At 38.5% G+C, this 23128-nt stretch overlaps 1 protein-coding gene across 7 annotated transcripts in view; it reads left to right on the forward strand.

Annotated features, from left to right (window-relative positions):
* anks1b (ankyrin repeat and sterile alpha motif domain containing 1B) overlaps positions 1–23128 on the forward strand; it is a 269926-nt gene that overhangs the window by 153898 nt on the left and 92900 nt on the right. For all 7 annotated transcript variants that reach the window (XM_055006381.1, XM_055006380.1, XM_055006379.1 and 4 more), the window contains one exon: positions 13336–13472. In XM_055006381.1, the coding sequence (XP_054862356.1) occupies positions 13336–13472 (137 nt within the window). The remainder of the gene's footprint in view (positions 1–13335; positions 13473–23128) is intronic.

The raw sequence follows: 23128 nt of genomic DNA on the forward strand, positions 1-23128 counted from the left end.
CATGATGTCTCACTGGCTGCAGATACTGCCTTGTCGCACAGACAGTTCAGTTGACAAAGTTGGAGGGTCCTTTCAGACTGAGCCATCAACATGAATGTGAATCTGTGGCGCAGCAGGAGTGAAAATCCTGGATTCCTGCTCTGAGTCCAGTCACATGTCAGGCTAATTGGACATGGGTGTGAGTCAGTCTCTCTTTATCTGCCACTGAGAGGAAGGATGTGATGAAGGAACATGGGGAAAGAGGGACTGAGATGAGAGGAAAAGGGAAGAGCAGAGAGAGACTTGGTGCATTACACTGCAAAAAATGATATTTCCCAATAAGTGAACTGGTTCGTCTTATAAGTTCTTTCTTCTCTCTCTTTTGGTGAATTTTGTATTATGCATGTAGTTTGGGATAATGCATTTTTTCCACTGCAAATCAGGTTGTTTTGATAATACCATGCCATTATCTTGCTGGTAGCTTGTGATGAAACTGAAATGAGCAGAATTATCTGAGGTTCAGAGGCCCAAGCAGAGAGATTTTGTTGTTGTTGTTTTAAAATAGGTGTAGATTTTAATTTTCTTAGTTACTTTTTCCCCAGGACATATCAGTTTCCAATGTGTAATTTGTTGCATTCTAGTAATTTTTTGAATGCATGTGAAAACAATATAACCTATGAACAGATCATTAACTTTTAGTAGAAATTGTGGAAAATATTTTTTAAAAAGAATATCATAACCAATAGACATTTGATTGTGACCTTACTGTTGCTTGGCAACAGAGCTACTTGCTGCCTGCTCTCTCTCTCTTTTTACTCAGCCAACATTTCTTCTAAAACTTTTAGACAACTCTCTCAGAACCATTTTTTGTCAATTAGTTAACTATACAATGCAGTATTAAATTTGGCGTTTGATAACAATAATACTTAACTATCAAATTTAGCTAACCTTCTAGCTTTTGTTAACTTACATTAGATGATTGGCTGGTTAACTAACTGATAAAACATAGCACAAAATATCCCACAGCTAGTGAGCAGACAGGTTCAACAGATGTGTGAACATAGTGAATATGTTAATATTTACATAGTGTGACCATATTTTGGTCACTGGTTTGTAGACACTTAATGTGAGTCACTGCTGGTATTGCACTGATCCCTGTGACTAGCAGATGTGACAAACACTCTTATCTCTAAGGGATAAGTTCTTTTTGGCTGAAAAGAGTCTAATTTGGCAGATCAATGCAACTATAGGGTCCACAGAGGATTTGCTCAGATTGGTTCACTGTTGTCTAGGCCGAGCTCTAAAATTATCCTAATAGATGTGTCTGCAGGGGGGATTCATAACATTGTCAAAACACTTGGGTTCACAAAACACAACCATGTTCATTCACACACACAGACACACATAATACAAAATCTCAGCCTGAGAGTGGAAAAACCTAAAAAGATCAGGACCTCACTGACCTCATAGCTGGCTTCGGGGGAGGAAATAGATTTTGAAAACAACGGTAACAATATACAGTGCAGCAGTTATAGGAAATGTATAAGGCAAAAATTTAAATATACTACAAAGGACATAAATGTAAATATATAGAAAGAAAACCCAATGTAAGAATACGACAGCCTCACGTTGCTAAGAGCATATTATGTAGAAATGAATACACATTTGAAACAGAAAATTGAAGCAACAAAAATGAGTAAAATATTGATTAAAAAAATGCCAATGTACCATCGACTGTGAGATAAAAACTATATCTCAAAGTTCAGTTATGTTAAGCTATGATGAGATTCAAGATCTCAGTTGCTGACATGTTTGGTGCAGAAATAGTCCAGAATTGGTCTTTTTAGTTAGCCTCACGTTTCAAGCTTCCACATTTGTCCACACAGTCAGTGCCCTCCCTGCGCAGACCACAACTGTATGACCTTAAAACAAGCTATTTCAAAATGTTCCGTGAATCAAGTCAATCCGTGACAGATGGATATTTTTTGCAGTGTAAGCTCTGCCTGATATCCTCCTGTCCTGTACTGCTGGCTAGTTGTCCGCAGGTGTGGACTTCTGCAGTCTGTGAGTTGAGAAGATGGAGCCACTACACTGCTTTCCGAATCCTCAAACGATCAGGGCGGCTTTATCAAAATCCATCTGCGGACTGTCACTCAGCTCAGCCGCTACAGAATCACCGTGGACCTGTTGGCAGTGAAACTGCCACCCCAAACAATTTCCTGCATTTCATGTCTTGTCTTCGTGGATATCTCACTCCCCCTCTGTCTCTTTATATTTTACTTTTATCATTCTTTTCTCTCCGTCTCCTGCAGCTGTTGTCCTGAGATTCACCACAACATTAGGAACACAGTCCCACTTCTGATGCTGTGGTATTTATGGAAATGTTATGTCCCATTGCACCACATGTCCTCTGACATGACAACTGTCATTTCTGACAGTGAATAAATGAACTTCCTTTCTTTATAATGCAAAGTATGCTGATGTGCATAATCCCGCTACTCAATGAATCCTAAGGCAGTCATTTTGTATATTAAGTCAGGATTATACTTCATGTGTTGAATGAATTCCTCTCTGAGAGAATTTCATTTGTCATGGATGAGGGAATCCATTTCTGCTTCACACTCATCTGCAGATGCCTCTTGTGTACATTTGTGAAATTCATTTATTTTGTTTTACATGTGTACAGACTTTTTTTTACTCGTCTGCAAACAAAAGTTACTTGTCTGGGTAAAAACTGACAATAATTTATATTTTCATTTTGGTTGCAAATTGAAAATTCATATGAACAAATAGTTAAAAGCATCCAAACCGTGTCAGCAGTTAAATGATTCATTTTGAATATTATTTACACAAAATTATTTATGAGTAATACATTTAATCGTTATTTTTTTTATCTACATTACTCACATGTTTATGAACTTTACATTTGATCCTGAATTGTGAGGCACTTTGTAAAGTCTGTTTCACTGTGAGCTCTATAACTGAATCATTTATCATTCTTCTGACATCAAATGATGATAGAGATCTTACTGGTACAATGGTTTACCAATACGTGTGATAAAGTTGCGGTACAGGCACTATAAATAGTCCTGGTCATGCATTAAGACCACATGTAAGAGCATTTCTAATGTGTTAATGGATCGTAGTGAAAGTGTGTCCGTTTTCTCAGTGATGGGAGTTTATGTAAGAGAGTCAGGCGTATGTATATTTTTTTAATCAGATGGGAAAAAACATGTTTATATATTTCTGTCTTTGTCCATACACAGTCGTAAATCTCCAGTTTTGTGCATCTTCCCCAAGATCTGCTCTCACGTCACTGTGAGATGAACAAGCTTGAGAACCAGTCCAGATCAGATTTTTTTTGCCAGAGTTTTTTCCAAAAACCAACAACCTGACAGATATCTTTTTGTGTTTAGGTAGCGTCAGTTTAGATGCCCCTTCATCTACAGTTAGCTATGGGATGGAATCAGTGAGAGCAGGACACAATTCTCTTGGTTGGTGCTTAACTAACATTATCATGACAGTATATACTGAAGTGTATAGAGGAGTATATATTGTAAAAGTAAAAGCTAGCTTGCTGAGGCAACTTATTAGTCACCCAAGTTGAAATGCCTTCAGCAGACACCACAGATCATTACCTCAAATTCTTCTCTTCAGCTGCTGATGAATTTCAGGTCTCTCTTTGACTCATAGAGTACAGTCTAGTCTGAGGCAAAAATGAATTACAAATGGTTCCCTTTCTGTGGCACACTTGGATCTCCTCCTGACTGGTCAAATTTTGGGTTGGGCATATTGGAAAAATGCATCTGATTCAAATCTGTACCCTAAATCTAAGAGTTATTCTAAGAGTTATTTATCTAAATAGCTGAGTAAAGAGTGGCACATAACATGAAGACACATGGTTTCTGATTTTTAACTTGTACAGTGGGCCAAGTAAACTTCTCCTCTACTTGTCCTGCTTGTCTGGACAGGATAAGCCCTAATGTTGAACCCTGATGTTCTGCATCTGCAAGTTAGCTTTTGGCTATGGATTAAGGCTTCTGCTTGTTGAATAGTGCTAAAGCGACACTATATTCTAGATATGCAGGTGTGTGATTAAGGAAAAAGGAAGGGCAGATCACACACACACACACAAATGGTCATGAGCACAGTACACACACAGGAGTGTGAAAATGTGGAAAGTTACTTGGTTATTATTGGTTTTGACAGTAATGTGACAAACTTAAGTTTTACTCTTCATGGTTTAAATTTTGAGAGTACTGCTTATACCTGGAGATATTTTTTTCCATTTAAAAGCTAAATTCTTAATCACAGCTTATGCTATTAAACACTCCAACAGCTGTTAAAATCATTCGCACCAATAACAGCTTTGAACCACAGGATTGCTGCGTTGACAGCCAAATTTCAGGAACACAGAAGCATTGCAGGTAAAAGTGCGATCCTGCAGATAGGAAAACAAGCAGCAGAGTGTTGAGGGGAACTGCAAGCGAAGCGTCGCAGCCTCTAGTCACGTATGGAGCAGACAGAAAGCGCCGAGCGTTGCCAAGCAGTTAGAGCAAAAGTGTCTCTTTTCTGCTATTGACTGACTCCTCCTGAGATAAACCCACACTTGTCTTCAGCAGGTAAACAAGCCACTGCTGACGTGTGCAACATGAAACTGCAATCCTGTGTGTGTTCCTTCATGAGTGTGTCCTCTGCAACACTTCAAAAGTCCCATATATTTCACCGCATGTCTCAGTGAGCTTCCCTGTGACAAAATAGGTCAACATCCAGGTAGGGATCTTAAATTCCCAACTTCTGCAGCAGCGTCACAACTAATATGGGTCTGTTTCTTTATGAGGCCTCTTTGATGTTGGGTTGATGGTATTTTTGCATTGTGAAGGGAATTTGTAGAACTTTAGGAATCTTACAGAGCTGATATGTGTGATCTGCTCATGATGCTGTTAACTAATTTAATACTTCTGAACATGTATTCAACATTTTTGCATGTCGAGAGCTTTGATGGAGACCGTTGGTCTTTCACAGTTCGTCTGAGGTCCTATATAGTCAAACCAGGAAACTCTGGCTAATAAAAGCTGTTTGAAAGGGACCTAATATGCTAGATTCTTCCTCTGTATTTTTATTTTGCGACTCCACTTGAGTAGTTTTGCATGAAAAAAAATCTTTATCTTATACTGGCCCTTTTAACAGACCGAGAAAACCTCCGGTGCTTGTGAACTGTGCTACTTGTACTTTTTGGTGGTTCTCTGCCTGTTCTGCTTAAAGAAAGCAAAAAGTAGGAAAATGCTTTTATTTATTGCAATCTGAACCCTAAACGTGACTCACTGGGTTTACTTTTACATTTTTTCTCTCATTATTTAAAACTTTAGTCACATTTAATATTAGCAGTGTAACATTATATATGATAGAAAACAAAGAAAAACATAACGTGTTCCCTTTTATGCTTTAATCATTGTGGTAATGTTCATTGTGTTAGAGAAAGAGGCAGCGCTAATGTGGCCGTGTCACAGTGATTACAGCAACGCTTCACCTATAAATGAGTTCAAATTAGCCAGTCACAGGTTTGCACACCGCAGTGCCATTACCTGAAAGGTTGATCAGTGAAGACCTCCACCTCGTAGTACTTACTCCCCCTTTTATATTAACTTCTTGTCACTTCTCTCTGGCTGATAAAGCTATGATGCTGTTGCGTCTCGGCCCATTTATCCTACTTCGGTTGGCACCAGAGACTTAGAGTGGCTAATGGCAGCATGTTGTTACTCCGGGGCTTTTGCTATTAAAGGGGTCGAGGCCCATTGACTTGTTGAAAGAAAGGCAATAAAGTGTCTTACTCTTCCTCAGCCAGAGGAAATCACTGTAGACAACTGCTTTGCACACAATGACACATAGGTTTACATATTTTTTTTGTCTTCGTTTTTTTTACTTTTGGTTCTGAAATGTCCATTCAAATTTAATTTGTAAGTTTAGTTAGCTTGTACTAAATGTGTTTTTGGAAAGGATAGCCCTGCTGGTATTTTACTTTACTTGGAGTCAAGAACTAACCCATGAAAAAACAAAACAAAACCAACAATGCATAATGCTGTGCAAAGTAATACTTTCCATCTTCCGTGCTCTGTAGAGATTAAAGTAAATAGAGTAGTTATTGGAAATTATTTTCAGCTGCAGATTCAGTTTTGTATTCAGTATTTATGACATCAACAAGATATTTGTGGAAATAACTCCGAATGATAAATAAGGCAAAATTCAACAGTTAGTTTATTTTTCTTCAAGCTCTGCCCATGGTGATGTTCAAGACCTGAAAAAACAAAATGTGTTTATTACACACAATAATCAAAATCATTCTGTCAGATTGCTTGTTGCAAGGTTTAAACCTTTGCTCTGGCTATAAGGAAAGATTAATTGAAAAAGTAACAAAGCAGAAAATTAATTATTGAGATATGTCTGTTTTGCATTTAATTTGTCTTACAACTTTATTGTCTCATTTATTTGTTTTTATTTGTCTCAACACACTGCAAAACAAATTCCGTCACACATCCAACACTCATTGAGCAGCTACTTTGTCAGAAGTCCAAGCACAACAACTGATGTCTCTGTTAACAGATTAGCCAAGCAAATTTATATCATAGGTGAGCATAAGTTGGCAATTTTAGCTCAGGGTGGGAAAAGTGAAAACTCGCATACAGTGGAAAGCATGAACAGAATGTGAATGTTCTGAATAATTTTTGCAGACCAAGGGGATTTGTTGCCAGAAAGTCTTAAGGATTATGACCTAAAATTCTCTGTGTGGAATTAATAATTTATATTATCTTAAAAAAAACTTTTATTGAAGGTGATCCTTCAAACCAAAAACTGCTTCAAACAGTGGAAGTTGACAAAATGTCCTCATTGTAGATTGTGTAAAAAAAAATAAACAAATAAAAAAATTAAAAAATAGACATTTACACTTATTTTTATAGTTGCTCAAATCACAACTGTGGTGTTACAAGCTCTGCCATGATTTGACAGTGACATAGAAGGAAATGTGTGAGGGAAGGTACATGCTCACAAACACATAGAACATACATATGAAATCTTCTCAGAGTGGCATAGAGGCAAAACGGACAGCTTGCAGAACATGTCTAAGATTGACAGTTTTTGTCTTATTAGGTGAGAAGGAAGAGTGCGGCTGATTGAACGCTTTCCCACACCAAACACTCACTTAGATACCCACCTCCTCTACACTCTGCTGCATGCCTTCAGTAATGAGCTGTGCAGCTGACCATGGATGTACAGAGATATGTTTGTGTAAAATCTGGGCTCTGTCATGCTTGGTAGCAACACACATGTACTGTACTGTGCATGCAGAAAATATCTGAATCCCGTGAAGCATAGTAAAGCGTTACAAAGTTTTACATTTCCCCGGAGGTCATTTCTCACAGTCTCACATATACATCACCCCTAAACTTATGGATTTAAACTGATATAATACCCTACAGCTGTTACATTGAGACACTCGTGTGTTCTACACACCGATCAGCCACAACATTAAAACCACAAATATTGTGTAGGGTCATTTTGTGCTGCCCAAACAGCTGTAAAACTCCTCAGACTTCTGAAAGTTTCTTGTGGTATCAGGCACCAAGATGTTAGAAGCAGATCCTTAAAGTTGTGAAGTGGGGTCTTCATGGATTGGAATCGTTTCCCTCAGATAATCAATGAGACAGAAACCTGGGGAATTTAGCTAGAAACATCATCCTGCCATTAAGGATTATTGAAGGACTGAAACAATGTTTAGCTTGATTGTACATGTCAATTTAGCATCTAAATGAATGCAAGGATCCAGAATTGCCTAGAGCATCAAAGTGCCTCTTCCGGCTCCCCCTTCCTCCCATAGTGCATCCTGCTGCCATCTCTTCCCAAAGTAAATGATGCACACACACCCGACCATCCACATGATCTAAAAGAAAACGTGTATCATCAGGCCAGGCCACCTTCTAAGCCAAATATGCAGAAAACTGTGATGCACTGTGTGTTATACACCTTTCTGTCTCAGCCACATGAGGTTTTCAGCTATTTGTGCTTCAGTAGCTCCTATGCTGAATCGTACAACATTGCCCAGCTTTCCTCGGGCCACCTGTGTTACTGGGATACTGGGAAGGCCCCACAAGCCCTGCTGTTTCGGAGATGCTCTGACCCTGTAGTGTATCCATCACAGTTTAGCCCTTGTTCAAAGTTGCTCACATCCCGGAATTTGCCCAGTTTTCCTGCTTACAAAACATTGTCTTACAGAACTGATGGTTCACCTGTTGCCATATACATCTCACCTCTTGACATGTGCCATTATAAAAGATAATCAGTGATTTTCACTTCACCTGTTAGGGGTTTTAATGTTGTGGCTAATGGGTGTGTGTATATATATATATATATATATATATATATATATATATATATATATGCACTTTAATGTTCATGCTCACATACAAATACACACATTCCCTTTGGCAAGCAGGACTGAATGTGTTTCCCAGGAGTGAGCTCAAGGCAGATCTGAAGGAAACACAGTTAGAAGCACACTCTCTCTCTCTCTCTCTCTCTCTCTCTCTCTCTCTCTCACACACACACACTTGTGCGCACACACATAGACACATCTCACATCCATCATCAAAGCCTCAGTGTTGACAGGCTTATTTACTCAATAGGACAAAACCTCCATCTCTATCTATATATATATCCCTCTGTTGCATCCTTCCCTTCGTCTCTTTTTTCCTCCTTTCTCCAGCTTTTATTTTATCTGTTTACGCCCACATTTAATCATTGATTCAGCTCCAGGCAATTCCTTTATGATGTGTGTATTACCATGTCTGTCGGTCTGTCTACAGCTCTGCAATTGCACCAACTTTAGTAAAATCTAGTCAGCACCCCTGCCTGTGTTTGCACAGCCACACACACACACGCACACACACGCACACGCACACACACACACACACACACACACACACACGTCTGATAGATGTGAGGCCGTGATGTGAGGCTGTGTCACTTTGCCTGCAGGACAGATGCGTGTTTGTGTGTGTGATTGCGTGTCTCCGTGTTTGCGTCCAGACTGTTGAAAATCAAAATAGAAATAGGATGGAAGATGGAGGCAGACACTTGCAGTTTTACAGCAGCTTCACAATGGAGCTGTGTAGTGGAACTTCAGCTGAGTGCAGAAGAAAAGAAATACAAGGTTGATTTATTCAAATTTTAGGCGATGTATTTAGAACCTGAGTTTTTAGTTATTAAATTATAGTGTCTGCAAATGTGCTTCATGATGCAAACATCTTAGCAAACCTTGGCCGCCTCGCTCTCATGCTTGTTTCTCATTACTTCCAGTGTTTTCTCAAGGTTAGGCTTAGAATTCAAATGAACCTCATTGTAAAGCTATGTGCCCGTCTTGCTGATGTTTTTCTGTGCGTTTTATTGAATTCTGTCGTTTGCTTTATTGAAGAAGTGAGTCAGAATGATATTTCCCAGTGTCCTTGTATTAACTATACAGATTCCCAGACAAATGACTGCAGTTTAAATGGTACTTGGCAGACCTTTTTAAACATAGACCTTCATAAATATGCCGTATATATTATATACAGTTCAGTGTCAAAGCTGCAGACATGCAAAACATCAGAAGCTAATCTGTAGGGAGATATCAAGTAAGATCATGTTTCAAAGACTAGTTGTCTGGTTTGGAAAAAGCAATTGGCAACTCCATTCCCTTTTAGCAAATCAGATATAATAATCCTCCTAAAACGAATGAACAAATGATCAAAAATGTTATTAAAGGAGATGATATCAGTGTTGCTTCACCTAAACATAGCTGCACTGTATGACAACCTGTACTTCAAATTGGAAACCGGTGAATTTAATATTTTCAAACACACCATACAGGGCTCTAGCTGCTATTAAAGTTCCAAATGTCATGAACTGTAATTTTTATTTAATTTTGTCTTTTCAACAACCTTAATTGACTTTACTGTTAGCAGCTTAAGGCAGCTCGATATTGTTCTTGCAAGTTTCAGTCAGTATGTTATTAGAACTTGAATGCATATATTTCTAAAATCTGTGCTACAGGCCTGATGTTTTACTTGTTCTCACCATACATATTCTTACTGATTACTGAGAGGAAAGGTGGCATAATTAGGGTTCAAAAATCCAGAAGTTTGAATATAAGCATGAGTATATTCACTATATATATATATATATATATATATATATATATATATATATATATAAAAATAAAAAAAATATTTTTATTTAGTATTTTCACCTTTTTTAGAGAGTTACAGTGGGGAAAGAGAGCAGGAATGACAGGAAAAGTAAAGACAGGATGTGAATCGAACTCACTGCTTGTCCTAGAATGAGAATAACCAGCAAAATGTTTAATATTTTATTGCATAACTCAGTGACAGTTCTGTCAAAATAAGACCGACAAAGAAGAGTGACAATTATTGCTTTTTTCAGCATGTGGACGATAAATATGGCATCTCACTTCTGCTGTCTGTCATGTATTTTGTTGTTTTATGAGAACAAATGCATGGAAATTAAAATTCCTCCTCTGCATCCCAGACATCCTGGCAAATGCAACGCAAAGGTGTTTGTAACCCATTAAATAACAGACACTGTATGTGATGTGTCATTACATGGAACATCAGCAGCAGCCCCACATTGTTCCCTGTATTCATTTGTTCTCTTTGAGGAGGCGAAAATTTGTGGGTGTTGCGAAAAATCACACCATGAACAGCAAGGAATACCATTCTTGTTTCCAGTTTTTACAATTTGAAATGAGATAATTGTTCATTAATTTACTGTATCTAAAAACTGTACTTTCCTAATAGTGATGTCAGGCTGTGTGTGTTAATAGTCCTGGCTGGGTCTCACACCATAATTGGATGGCATTCTGGCACCTGATAGGATCCATGAAGGCAGGTGGCAGATGACAGAAAGCGTTTGTGTGTGAGTTCTTCTGATGACACTATTGTGAGAAAGGTGTGTTAGTCTCTGCTTTGTGTCTGTTCCAGTTGATTAAGACAGATGCGTTCTCCCTCTAAAATTAAATTTGGGCTTCTCTTGCAGTCTCCTCTTCTTTCTTCCCTTCTTCTTTTCTTTTTCTTGTGCTTCTTCCCCCTCCATCTCTGTTAAATGATCATACACTGGGGAAATTAGCTCCAACACTCCGTTCTGCACTGAGCTGCATAAACTGTGTGTGTGTGTGTGTGTGTGTGTGTGTGTGTGTGTGTGTATAACACTGATATAGACATCAAACTGCACTGGACACTAGTCATATTTTCCTAATGTGGTTGTTGCAGAGGCTTGTTAAACTACAAAATACGCTCTCCTCACCTCTTTCTCATGATAACACCTCTTTGGTTGCCGGTGAACTATAAGGCGGAAATACATTACATATTACTGTTTTTCCACCATGACTTTTCAACCCGTTCCTTACATTTCACCTGCCAAAGAACCGGCTCACAGCCAGGTTAAACCACATCAAGAGCAGCACCAACACTTGGTTCTTCTGTCTAGAGCCAAGAACCAATTATGTCAGGCTTTGTTTGTGGGTTTATAGTAAGAGACGACCAACTAAAACGTTGTGGTCTCCATTTAAAACAAAAAACAGAAGAAGAGCTAATCAGCCTAATCCAGTGAGAAGAAATACACCTTCAGTATGGACATAAAATCGAATCAGCAGTGAATGAAATGCAATTGGAGTCATTATTTATCAAGAATTCCCTACTTTGATATCAATAGCTGGTATTATAAATGCTGCTGCATACAATGGTGCAAAAAGTTGTGTCCACAAGTGCTTGCTGTTGTTTGATGCTGCGTTTGTAAACACCAAAACTTGAATTACACCCCACTGAGGATCAATGGGGCACTTGTTGAGAGGATATGCAGTTTTAAGTATCTGGGAGTGCATATCTCTGAGGATCTATTATGGACACCACACATTGACAGTTTGGTGAAAAAGGCGAGGCAGCTCCTTTATCACCTCGGACAGCTGAGGAAGTTCAGAGTCTCTCTGAACATCATGAGGACTTTTTACTCTGGAGTTGTGGAGAGTGTAGTGACTGGAAGCATCACCCATTGGTATGGGAACAGCACTGCTCGTGACCGACGAGTCCTACAGAGGGTGCTGAGATCAGCAGAAGTGTACCATGGGCACAACACTCCCCACCCTCCAGGATATCCACACCAGGAGGAGCGTGGCTAGGACAAACAGGATCATGAAGGATCCTCAACACCCTCATAATGAACTGTTCTGATCGACGCCTTCGCCTCATCAAGGCGAAAACAGAGAGACTCGGGAGCAGTTTTTTCCCTCAAGCTGTCAGGACTGTCAGCTCTGACCTCCAGTCAGCACCTCATAAACAATGACTATAAACACATAACTGTAAATATTGCAACACTGCATATGCACATCACACCGACTGCACATTCTCTGTGAATGCACATCCGCTACCTTTTGCACTGTGTACATTCCATAAATATTGCCATCTTAAAATGTTTGGATTACTTGTATATTGTAGTTTTACGTTTTTGTGTTTTTTGTATTTTCTTTTGTATTTTCTTTATTTTACCTATTTTATCGTTTTGTATTTATAAAGTATGGTAGTCACTACATTTCACTACCATACTGTATATGCATGTGACAAATAAAAAATCTAATCAAAACATAATGCTGTCATAGTTAGTCAGTATAATTGATGAGGTAGAAGCTGAAACTGCATCAACATCAATACTTTTTAATTCAATTTTTAATTCATTGTTACAGATGTTTTCTTCAGTATCACTCCATACTTGTTGACTCATGGTGTCATTTGTTTTTTTTACTTCATTTTCAATATTTCTTAAACTTTGCCATGCTAACAGTGTAGACGTGGGTCATTTCACCACTTTTAGTCCTACTTGAAGTATCACAACTGCTCAATAGAAAATTTGGTACAGATGTTCATGTCAAAATGCATGAAAAACTCATGACATTTCCATCAGGCTCAGCTGTAGCTTGTGTTTGGTGCAAATATTAGCATACTAGCAGGCTAAACTAAGATAGAGAAACATGGCAAACATTGTACCGACCAAAAATCACCATATTGACACTGTTAACCGCAGCCACGTTAGCATGCTGACAGCATTAAGCTCCATGCATAACTGTATCTAAGTCTCACACAACTACTAGTGCGGCTACAAACTCTTTTCTCTTTCCTACGTTTTCATCAGGTTCAGGAGCAACACCCTGAAACCGTCCAAAGCTTTCGGTTGCAACCTTGTACTGTCAGGGAAAAACCATAAAATCTCCCCTCCTGTCCCTCACACTTTCCTCTTTGCTCTTCTTCTCCATCCAAGGTCACTTGTCCCATGTAACAGTGAGTGAGGGGGAGCACGGTAACCATGGCAACTGCTCAACAGGCCCCACACCAGACTGCTCGCCCCCCTCCCCTGACACGGCCCTGAAAAACATCGAGAGAGTCATCCGCCCACAGGTGAGTGTGCACACACACACTGATGAATGTGTTGTAGAAGCACCTGATGCATTATTGAACATCACAGCGTCCACCCACAACTAGCTTAAACACCTACACACACACACACACACCTGTTTCTCTCCTTCTGACTGTTTCTATTTTGTTTCATCTACATTTGTCTCTCTGCCTCTGCTGCTCAGAGACCCTCATAGTAGTTTAGAGGATCTAAATTTTCCATTATGTTTGCGCGTATAAATATCACATCCTGGTGACAAAAACTCAGACAAGCTGTTGAAACCAGGGTTTGGGAGTTTGACTGTGTTTGTTGGGTTTCTGTGAAAAAGCAACCAACATGCCAAGTTTAGTGAGAAGCTTATTGTTGTATAATAACATGTAAAGTTTTGTATTTGTCAGGCTGTTTTGTACACAAATCTCTGCATTGTTCTCCAATCTCATCTGTAAACCTCAACAATGACCAACTGGGGCCAGTTGAAGTGTCTGTGTTTTGCTTTGTAGTTCTTTCAATTCACACCGTCAAACGGATCAGTCGGATAGCCTACATCAAAAAGGGTGGTTATTTGTTGTTAAGGATTGGGTTGTTTAGTCTGTTTCTTGCAAACCCATCCACACCAGCATCCAGAAACACCAATATAGTTTCCACAAGAAAGAGAAAGCAAGTAAAAACCCAACAGCTGCTATACAGTGGTGCCATGCAGCCTTTGTGTCAGATATTATCTGCAGCCTTTATGCCTGCAGTTTTTTTTCCTCCCACCCCCACTGCCATGTTTCCAGGTTCATTTTTAACATCGTAGTCAATCATTAGATCGTTAAAGTGAAGGTCTGACATTGATTACATAGAGGATCTCTTGTTAATGTGATCCCGAGGGAGAAGTCCAGGTCGCCTGAAGCTACAGGGGTTCATCATCTGCAGCTGAAATGAAGATGTAGAACTGACTCATGCACATTTGTGTGGAATGTAATAAAATTGCTCCATTATGATTATTTTGAGGAAGGAACCTCCAGGGCAACCAGTGGAGTGTTAGAGAAATATTCGTTATGTAATGTGCACCAGCATCATCAAATCAGAAATGGACAGCATTTCCTGTGTTCTGAACCTTGTTGCATACAACTGACATGCCCAGAAAACTTCACTCTCTCTGTTACTTCTCTAACAGAGTTGTAGGACAACAACAGAATAGATTAGTATGATCGAAAATAGCTTGAAGTCAGCACTCAGCCAATTCAAATGCAACAACATATCAAGCTCATTACTGACTTGGCATTAATTCAGTCCTCTCACTTCTGTCACTGAGCAGATAGTATCAGACACACGAGTGTAGCGCCAGCGTTTCGCACCTTGATAATTAAAGGCAGTTGTTTTCTCAGTGAGCGCATGATGCGTGACACAACACTGACAAAATATCCAACTCAAGTGCTTGTTTAGTGTAGCAGTGAATCATAAAATAGCAATTCTCTGAGGCAGAAGAAAAATGATTGTGAGTGGGACTTGATAATTGCCTTGTAAATCAGCGTCTTTCAGCAGTTTACTTGAATTCAGGATAAAAACAATTGTTTTCTAATCAACTATGATTATTAACCAAAGAGTTTTAGGGCTGATAATAAAATGAAATGTCTCTCGAAGACGGACAGAGTCTGCTAATCTTCACAACCTGACCTTCATCTTGCTCTCTGAATGTCCTTTACTCACCTCAACACCTTTCCTTTGTTTCCTTACCTTCCCTGCTCCTCTCTCACCCCATTCTCATCATAGGCCTATCTTTGGCATGTTAACTAACGTCTGTAGAGGGATCGCATGTGGTGCCCAGCGGGCCACCGCTCAATGTGAAGCACACATAATCAAGGAGCACCAGAGTTCAATTTTATGGCTCCTAATTAATTCTGTGGAATTCATTTCATTTCATTTTAATGCTCCCGCTGGCTATTTCAGCAGCGCACACTGTACACCCAACTCTCATACTAACATAAACACAAATACATACATGACTGTTGCAGACAGTAGAATACATATATACATGAGCCTGCTGTAGTGCCGTACTGCAGTCTTCTCTGTCGTCAATATATTAATGTGGTGCTTTGAGCTTTCTACAGGGGGTTTTCAGGAAAAGTACGGCTTGTATTTCCATATAGTTGTAAAGAGGGTGACACCGTATAAAGATTTAATCAGATGGTTCGCTGCTGTTTCACAATCAGTTGAAAAAATGTATAATTCTTCACCATAGCGGCAATAAAATTAAATGGTTAGGAGTCTTTAAATAAAAAAGATGAATACATCTGATTGCAGCCTCTTATAGGACACATTCCTTGCGGTTGTCAATAATATTCTGTCTATTTAACATCACTACCTTATCACACACTGCTGCATTTTGCGAGAGGGAAAATAAATTTCATAGCCAGCTAGTAAAAAACGTTAAACTTTACCTGCTAAACATCAGAATGAGAGCATTGCCATTGTACGTGTGCGTTAACATTTATCTGAAAACACCACTGTGCCACCTCACAGAGCTGAATTCAATTTTGGAAACAAGCAGAAGATGTAAATTGCAGTTGTGTAAGTACTCTTGACCTGAGCCTTATTTCTGAATTCATTTGCTACTGTTTTACTGTTTTTCTTTGCAAATCAAGAGGAATTTTTGAATGAAGTACCCAATAAGACTGTGCTGGAAACTAGTAGAGTTAATGTCACCCCACTGGTATAGTCTCTTTTTGCAGTTTGCAAAGCCTCCCTCCCCCTGGGGCAAACCTCCCCAAGGCTGTTGCAGTACATGAAAATGTGTTCAGAGTAAATTTGCTTTTTAAATCCAGGTTTAAAAGAAATTATTCAGCTCATTGACTGCTAATAGTGCTGCAATAATGACCACCAGACAATCTGATCAAAAAAAAAAAGCAACCACATGTGATCACTTTGTCTAAGTGTGAAGAGATCACACAGGCTATGTCAGCTCAAAGCTACAGGCTCAGTGTTTGGGCCGTTTTTATTTCTTTATCCTTTGCTACTTTTCCAAACTGTCAGCAGGGCATGTTAGATCTCCACAAGCTCTTGATCGCATTCATGGGCAGATGGGACGTGACACACAGAAGAGATGAAAGATGTAGAAAAAGAAAAAGAACTGAGATGCATACACTGCATCATGGGGTTATCATTTTCATACCCACTGGCTTAGTGTCCTACTTTGCTTTTTTGTGTGAATGTGTGTGTATCTTAGCAGTACATTTTAATAACCATTACTTGCCTATGAGAATTCTTGGTTATTGAAAACACATGACAGAACTCGTGTTTGTGTCTTCAAAGGTTGAAGCTGGTATCTCAAGTGATCACATGGTCACATCAGACGTAAAAAAAAAACATGCACACACATACTTTTATACTGTGCCAAGTGCTTATGTGCTTTTTAGTCGTTAACCATCTGAGCCATGAGGGATTGTCAAAGTAATTTCACTAGCTTTATGGTTAGCCATACATGCTGGATCTTGTTTTTTTAGAACAGTCTGGGCTATCCAGATCTTCCATCATTTTATATGATAATACTTCCAGATTTATATCAACAGAAAAACAAATTTGCATTATGAAACTGTCATAATTTTTGCTTGTATTTCTCCATAAAGTGCTGGCAGTGTAGATATTTTTTCATAATTCTGTAGGAGAGACTGTCGGAAATCTGGCAATATCACAACCATAATGGTGATATTTTGTATGACTTGGAAATTGTGAAAAACATGTGCCTAAAGGAAATAAAGGGTATTATTTTATTCACTGAAGCATTCACATTCAGTAGCCTACTTGTAGAGGTGGCAAACTGAGAAGCAGAAGTGTGAAAATGGGTGATGAAATTAGAAAAGATGTTAGTTTGCAGAAGTTTGATTTGTCCTCGTAACGTTATTCGTTTGATACGTACAAATATTTAACGAGCAAAACTACAGAGCTCCAGTTCTGGTCTTTCCTGTGATATATTAACACATTATTGCCTAGATATATGAATATGTTGCAACAATTGTATTACATAGATATTAACATATTTCAATATTAATGTATTCATGGAGTGACGAGTTCACGAGTTAATGGGTGTGAGGATGGATGCACAGCTGAATGTAGATTATAACTACGACTTTAGTATAAATAATATATATTTAATGCAGATCATGTTTTATTACCATCACTTCATTGCACACACAAGCAACTAGCATTGTTGGAAAGGTCAAGGCTTGCAATGTCCTTTGATATGCGCTACACTCGCTGTAATAAATACTTGGTGAGTAATTCGACTGAAAAGATGGGATGCAGATTTCAGCTGAAAGTGTGAGGATGTCCGTGCCCAGGGAATTCACAGCATTGCTTTAGCTCCAGTTAGAGGTGCTTTAAAGGTATTGCCAGAATTCTCTTTAGTAGACTCTTCAAAATGCATCACTTAACAGAAATATTTGGTCCACGCTTTAAAAACCTTTTAACGTATTTCCGAATTTGTGATTGTGTGTCCTGCAGGTGGGATTCAAACAATGATGTATGTCCTTTCTTTTAATGAATAAAAAAATGGAGAAGCTCTGATAGAGCAGTAACAGAAGGGTGCAGAAGATATAGTCTGTCTTACTCTGTACAAATATAACAGCAATGAATTTAAAGTGGAGAACAGATTGGTAGTATAAGATAGGCAGGTTGCATAGGTTAAGCGTTTGGAGTCGGGGGGTGTGTTAAAAAGTCCTCGCAAGTATAGAAGTAGAAACTTAAGAGTCTGTGTGCGATGTGGCTCATTAATAGAGTGCAGCTTCTCTGTTTTATTGTTACCTTCCAAGTGTGACGGCGAGTTGTTTGGACCTGACACACCCACGAAGATGCATATGGATTTACATTATTGGATGCAACGCACACACTGAGATCTATCGTCACACTTGAACACATTGCTACATATGTATGAACGCATACGAGAACACGCACAGCGACAATCTGATCGAGCAGATAGCTTTACTGACCACATTTACACATTTAGAGAGGAGCGCAGACAAGGCAGGCCAGCTGGATTTTGTGACTGAGGCTTCAAGATAATTGATATTTATATTTTTCACCACGCAAAGCTTGATAGAAATCCCTCTGGATGGTCTGCTTCAGGAAACTGAATGAGTTATACTTTCACCTTGTGGAATTACTGCGGTCAAGGTGATCTTGAGAAAGACACCTAAAGAATCTTATACTCAATCACACCTTAATGAAAAGAGAGGATATAGATTGTAGAGCTGCTTGAGGTAGAGGTGGTTTCTTTTGAGCGGCACAGATCAAATAGGATATGTGAGAATGGAGTAAAGAAATCTTCAGACCACAGTGTAATTATAGTAAACAAATAGAACCATCATAGAAAAGCCTGTCAGCCCAAAGATATATTTTAAAAATACCCTGATGGATCAGATGTCACTACAAATTTGTAAAAACTCAAATCAGTAAAAGAGTGTTGTTCATGAACAGAAATAGCACCAAAGCTCTCAGATGTTATTGGAAAAGAAGATGATGTAACAAGTATAAACCCATGGAAAAAAAAATGCCTCCAGTATTTTAACAGTCTCCAACAATTCAAAATCTAGCGTTCTCTTTGCTACAAGAGCTACCTTAGATTATAAAACACTGGCGTTACTTTTAATCCTTTAAACTCCAACCAGTTTTTAAATGTTTTTTGCCCCTGTCACATTTTTACTCACTGTGGGATTATATTTCATTACAATATAAAGTCCTTGAAACAGCACAACTGTGACTAGAAGTAGAGAGAACAATCACAAATGTCTTCTCTTCAGTATGACACAGTTATAATGACATAAAAAAGAAAAATGTTTCAAATGCCCTCGGATGTTACCAGTACTGGGAAAAAATGGTGACTCTTCATACTTTAAATATTTTACTTACATTTTTAACTTCCCTCCAATCTGATTTGCCTGCAGTTCAGCATAAAAGTCCCTTAATTTGGTCACATGACTGTTGGTTGCAGCTGAGCCACTAATGGCTTCACAGTTGTAGAATCTGGTTCGTAGGATTATTTGTAGTATTTCAATGCGAAATTTATCATGCTTTTGAGCTTCGATGTGGTTAGGTTTTCTAACAGAACAGCTCATTACAGATGAGTAGTTCAGGGACCGTCTGAGAGTTGAAAATCAAATTATTCCTTTTGTTTTGTGGCTGTTTTTGTTTTTGGCCCTGACAAATAGTGTTTTGTTTTGTTTTTCAAAGATAACTTTCAATCCTGTGGCTGGATTTTGGAGTTTAGAGGGTTAAAGGACCCTGAAGTATTGTTGTTATTTTTTTTTTTTTTTTTGCATGAAATAAAATGCCTCTTATGAGACTCATGTACAAGAGCGGCTTGTGCTATTAACTTCGCTGTGAATCATCAATTTGTTCAACAACTCAGCAGCACACCTAGGCTTAATTGTCAGCTACCACAAAATGTTTTTTAACATAGCAGGTAGTTTTGTGTAGAATGTGCTAGCTAAAGATATTGCCTTACTCTCTGGGCATTTGTGATGGACATTTTCTTACGTTACAGCATTTTAGACCAAACTCTTAAATTAATAACCAAACAAAATAATGTAGAGACGTAAAAATTAATATATGAAATATAATTGATGTTAGCTGCAGGCTTCACATCAAGGTATGTTAATGTGGGATAAACACTGTTTGATCACCATTTCAACAACTTTTGATTTGTGGAATCATCATATTCTTTTGGCAGAAAATCTTCAGACGCTTAAATAAACTTACAGAAACAGACAGCTCACCAATCACTTTGGCATGTAGAGCTCATTAATCTGTTCACACTCATCAATCAGTCAGCTACTGAAGCTATGTTTGTGCTGAATGCACACACAGATACATGATTATCCTTGTAACAGCGTTGTTCCAGTCAGTTAATCTTCCAGTAAATTTGCTTGGATCTGTGTTGTAATTACAGCACATGTGCGCTTTACGTTTCTAGGAATATGTCCGTGTATCTGTGCCAGCTCTTCATATAGCCCATATTGTGGTGTATTTGTGTATGTGAGACCACACATGCCAGCAAAGTCAACAAACAATCATGATCGACGCTTGGCTTTAGAGAACAGTAGCAAGAAAGAAAAAATTGAGAAGGAAAGAAAAAAGGATCAGTTTACTTTGACTTAGACTGGTCATTTTATCAATTGTCATTGTTGCCTCTCTGTACCTGAATGTTTTGAAGTCTCTGGGACGGCTCAAAGACCTTTTTGTGTTTGTGTATGACTAAAGAGATTTGCTTTTCCAGCCAGTGGCCCCAGAGGAGAGATATGGGTCTTACACTGCTAATTGACCTAACTCAAGCTAATGCTAAATTTTCTCAAAAGGGAGTTAACATCCAATCAATTTCCTGGTATTTTCTGTCCGTATTAAAAGGATTTTTATGACGTGTTTTCATCATTTCAATAAATCATGCCGTTTATAAACATCATTAGTTATGAGCCAAGAGGACTGCTAGCCTCTTCTGGCTTCTGCACTGCATTTTAAATGGTGTGCCACTATAGGTTTGGTGGGGAAAAAAATGCTTTCAAGTGTCATAACAGATAACAACAGAAGATAAATTGCCTCCAGGTTAAATTGAGTTAAGTTTGCTGAATTTCTCAGAATTTAAGATAATGGATAACATGAAAGGCTGTTTTATCTGACTGAAAGAAAGAATAAATAAACACAAATGGACTGATAGCAGAGAATTCCAGCGAGAGCATTTACAATCGTGTTAAGATTCTTTTATGTGTGGAAACTGTGGCAAAAAACAAGCACTTTGCTCTGAAGTTGGAAACCAACCCCAGCTGGATACAGGTGCAGGATATAGAGCAGCAACAAAGGAAAACAAGCTACTGACCCAACATAGCCTCCTTTTTTAAAATATGGAAACATATGAACAAAACTGTATAATAATGCTTGATATCTTCACCTTCACAGACTATTTCTTGTCTTAATTGTATTTAAAAAACTGTTTGTGAAGGGGAATTTTCATGTTATGGCCAATGGTGCACGTCTCCAGTTAAACCACAAGAAAAGATCTCTGATATTTAGGTAAGTGATGCATTAGGCAGAGGAATCATACAATTGTCTCGTAATGTATCTGAAATATACCATTCAAGATGTGACTGAAGTGTTGACACCCAGCTTTAATTCAATGGGCTTTTTAAATATGTTGTTCAAGAATTAGTCATTTTTTTTCCATAGTAATTGGACTAAATGATTCTAAATAGTTTTTATTGCTTTGATGGAAATCCCTTGCAGTAAATGACTGCTCAAGGTTATACATATCACCGATTGCTGAGTTTCCTCCCTTAATGTTGTTTACCAGGCCTTTACTGCAGCCATCTTTAGTTGTTGCTAATTATTGGGTTTTCTTCCCTCAGTTTTGTCTTCTGGAAGCGAAAGAATCTCAGCTGAGTGACTTTTTCTGCCATTTAGGAACATTTGATTTCTTTGCATTAAGAAGTTCTTGGTTTGCCTTCACCTTATGTTCTGGATTGACATGCTTTCAGTTTTGCAGCGTTAGACTGAATCTGAGCAGAAGGTAAGCTCTACACTCTTCAGAATTCATCCTGCTACTTTTGTCAGCCGTCACATCATCAATGAAACTGGGCAAGTGTCTTTTAAAGGTTTTCTAGCCTAATCTGGCCTTTCTGTTTTTGAATCTTAAAGGGTTTTACACCGTTGGGTAAACTCTGTATTTATATTCATGAAGGCTTCTCTTGATCGTGGACTTTGACACTTTGACAGTGATAGTGTTCTGAACTTGGCTTGATGTTATGAAGAGGTTTTTCTTCACTGAGAAAAGTATTTTGCCATCAGCCACTTCAGTTGTTTTATGTGGTCTTCCAGGCCTTTTGGTTTTGCTTGTCTTGAGAATGCATTCCTGATTTGGCTACTTCTAAAGTTTCTACTTTCCCTCTAATAGGTCTGTTTGACTTTTTCAGCGTAGTGATGGCTTCATTCACTTGAATCAACACCTCTTTGAACCACATGTTGCAGGTTTCCATGAACAGATACCAAATCCAAATCCAACTCTACATCTTGTAACATGTCATGAAATTATGAAAAGCAGTTCATTGTTTTATCAATCAATTGTTAATTTCCATTATAGTCTGTGAAAAAAAGAGATATTGTAAAAAATGTCTGTAAATATTTAATAGAATATTTCTGTTAAACCTCTTGAATTAAGTCTACACTTCAAATACATTTTGATTCCTTTATTTCAAATCCACTGTGGTGTTGTACAGAAGCAAAATTCTGAAAACTGTGTCACTGTTCAAAAACTTAAGGACTTGACTGTATTACTCAGAAGTGCTTCTCCTTCCACATATAATATGACTCACTGAGGAACTGTTCCGATGTAAGCACATCATGTTTTCTTACTTTATTTTGCATTTTGAAAGTTCAGTAGCTGCTAATCAGCTAGTCCTGGTCTATACTGCATTGTGTTTCATGACCAGGTCACTTTTGTGGCCGACCTCGATGTTATTCAGTTGCCTCTCTGGTTAGACACTTGTCCCAAAGACAGACTGTACCTTCACCTTGTTCTGCTCTTTATGAGATCTGCTGCGAGCTAAGCAGCTGCTAGAACCTGTAGCAGGTGGAGAACTGGTTCATGTCCTGCTACAGCAAACTTACAGAAGTGGCCATAATATAGAAATAATGA

The sequence above is a fragment of the Amphiprion ocellaris genome, chromosome 21, assembly GCF_022539595.1.
Source record: "Amphiprion ocellaris isolate individual 3 ecotype Okinawa chromosome 21, ASM2253959v1, whole genome shotgun sequence".
NCBI classification, from domain to species: Eukaryota; Metazoa; Chordata; class Actinopteri; family Pomacentridae; genus Amphiprion; species Amphiprion ocellaris.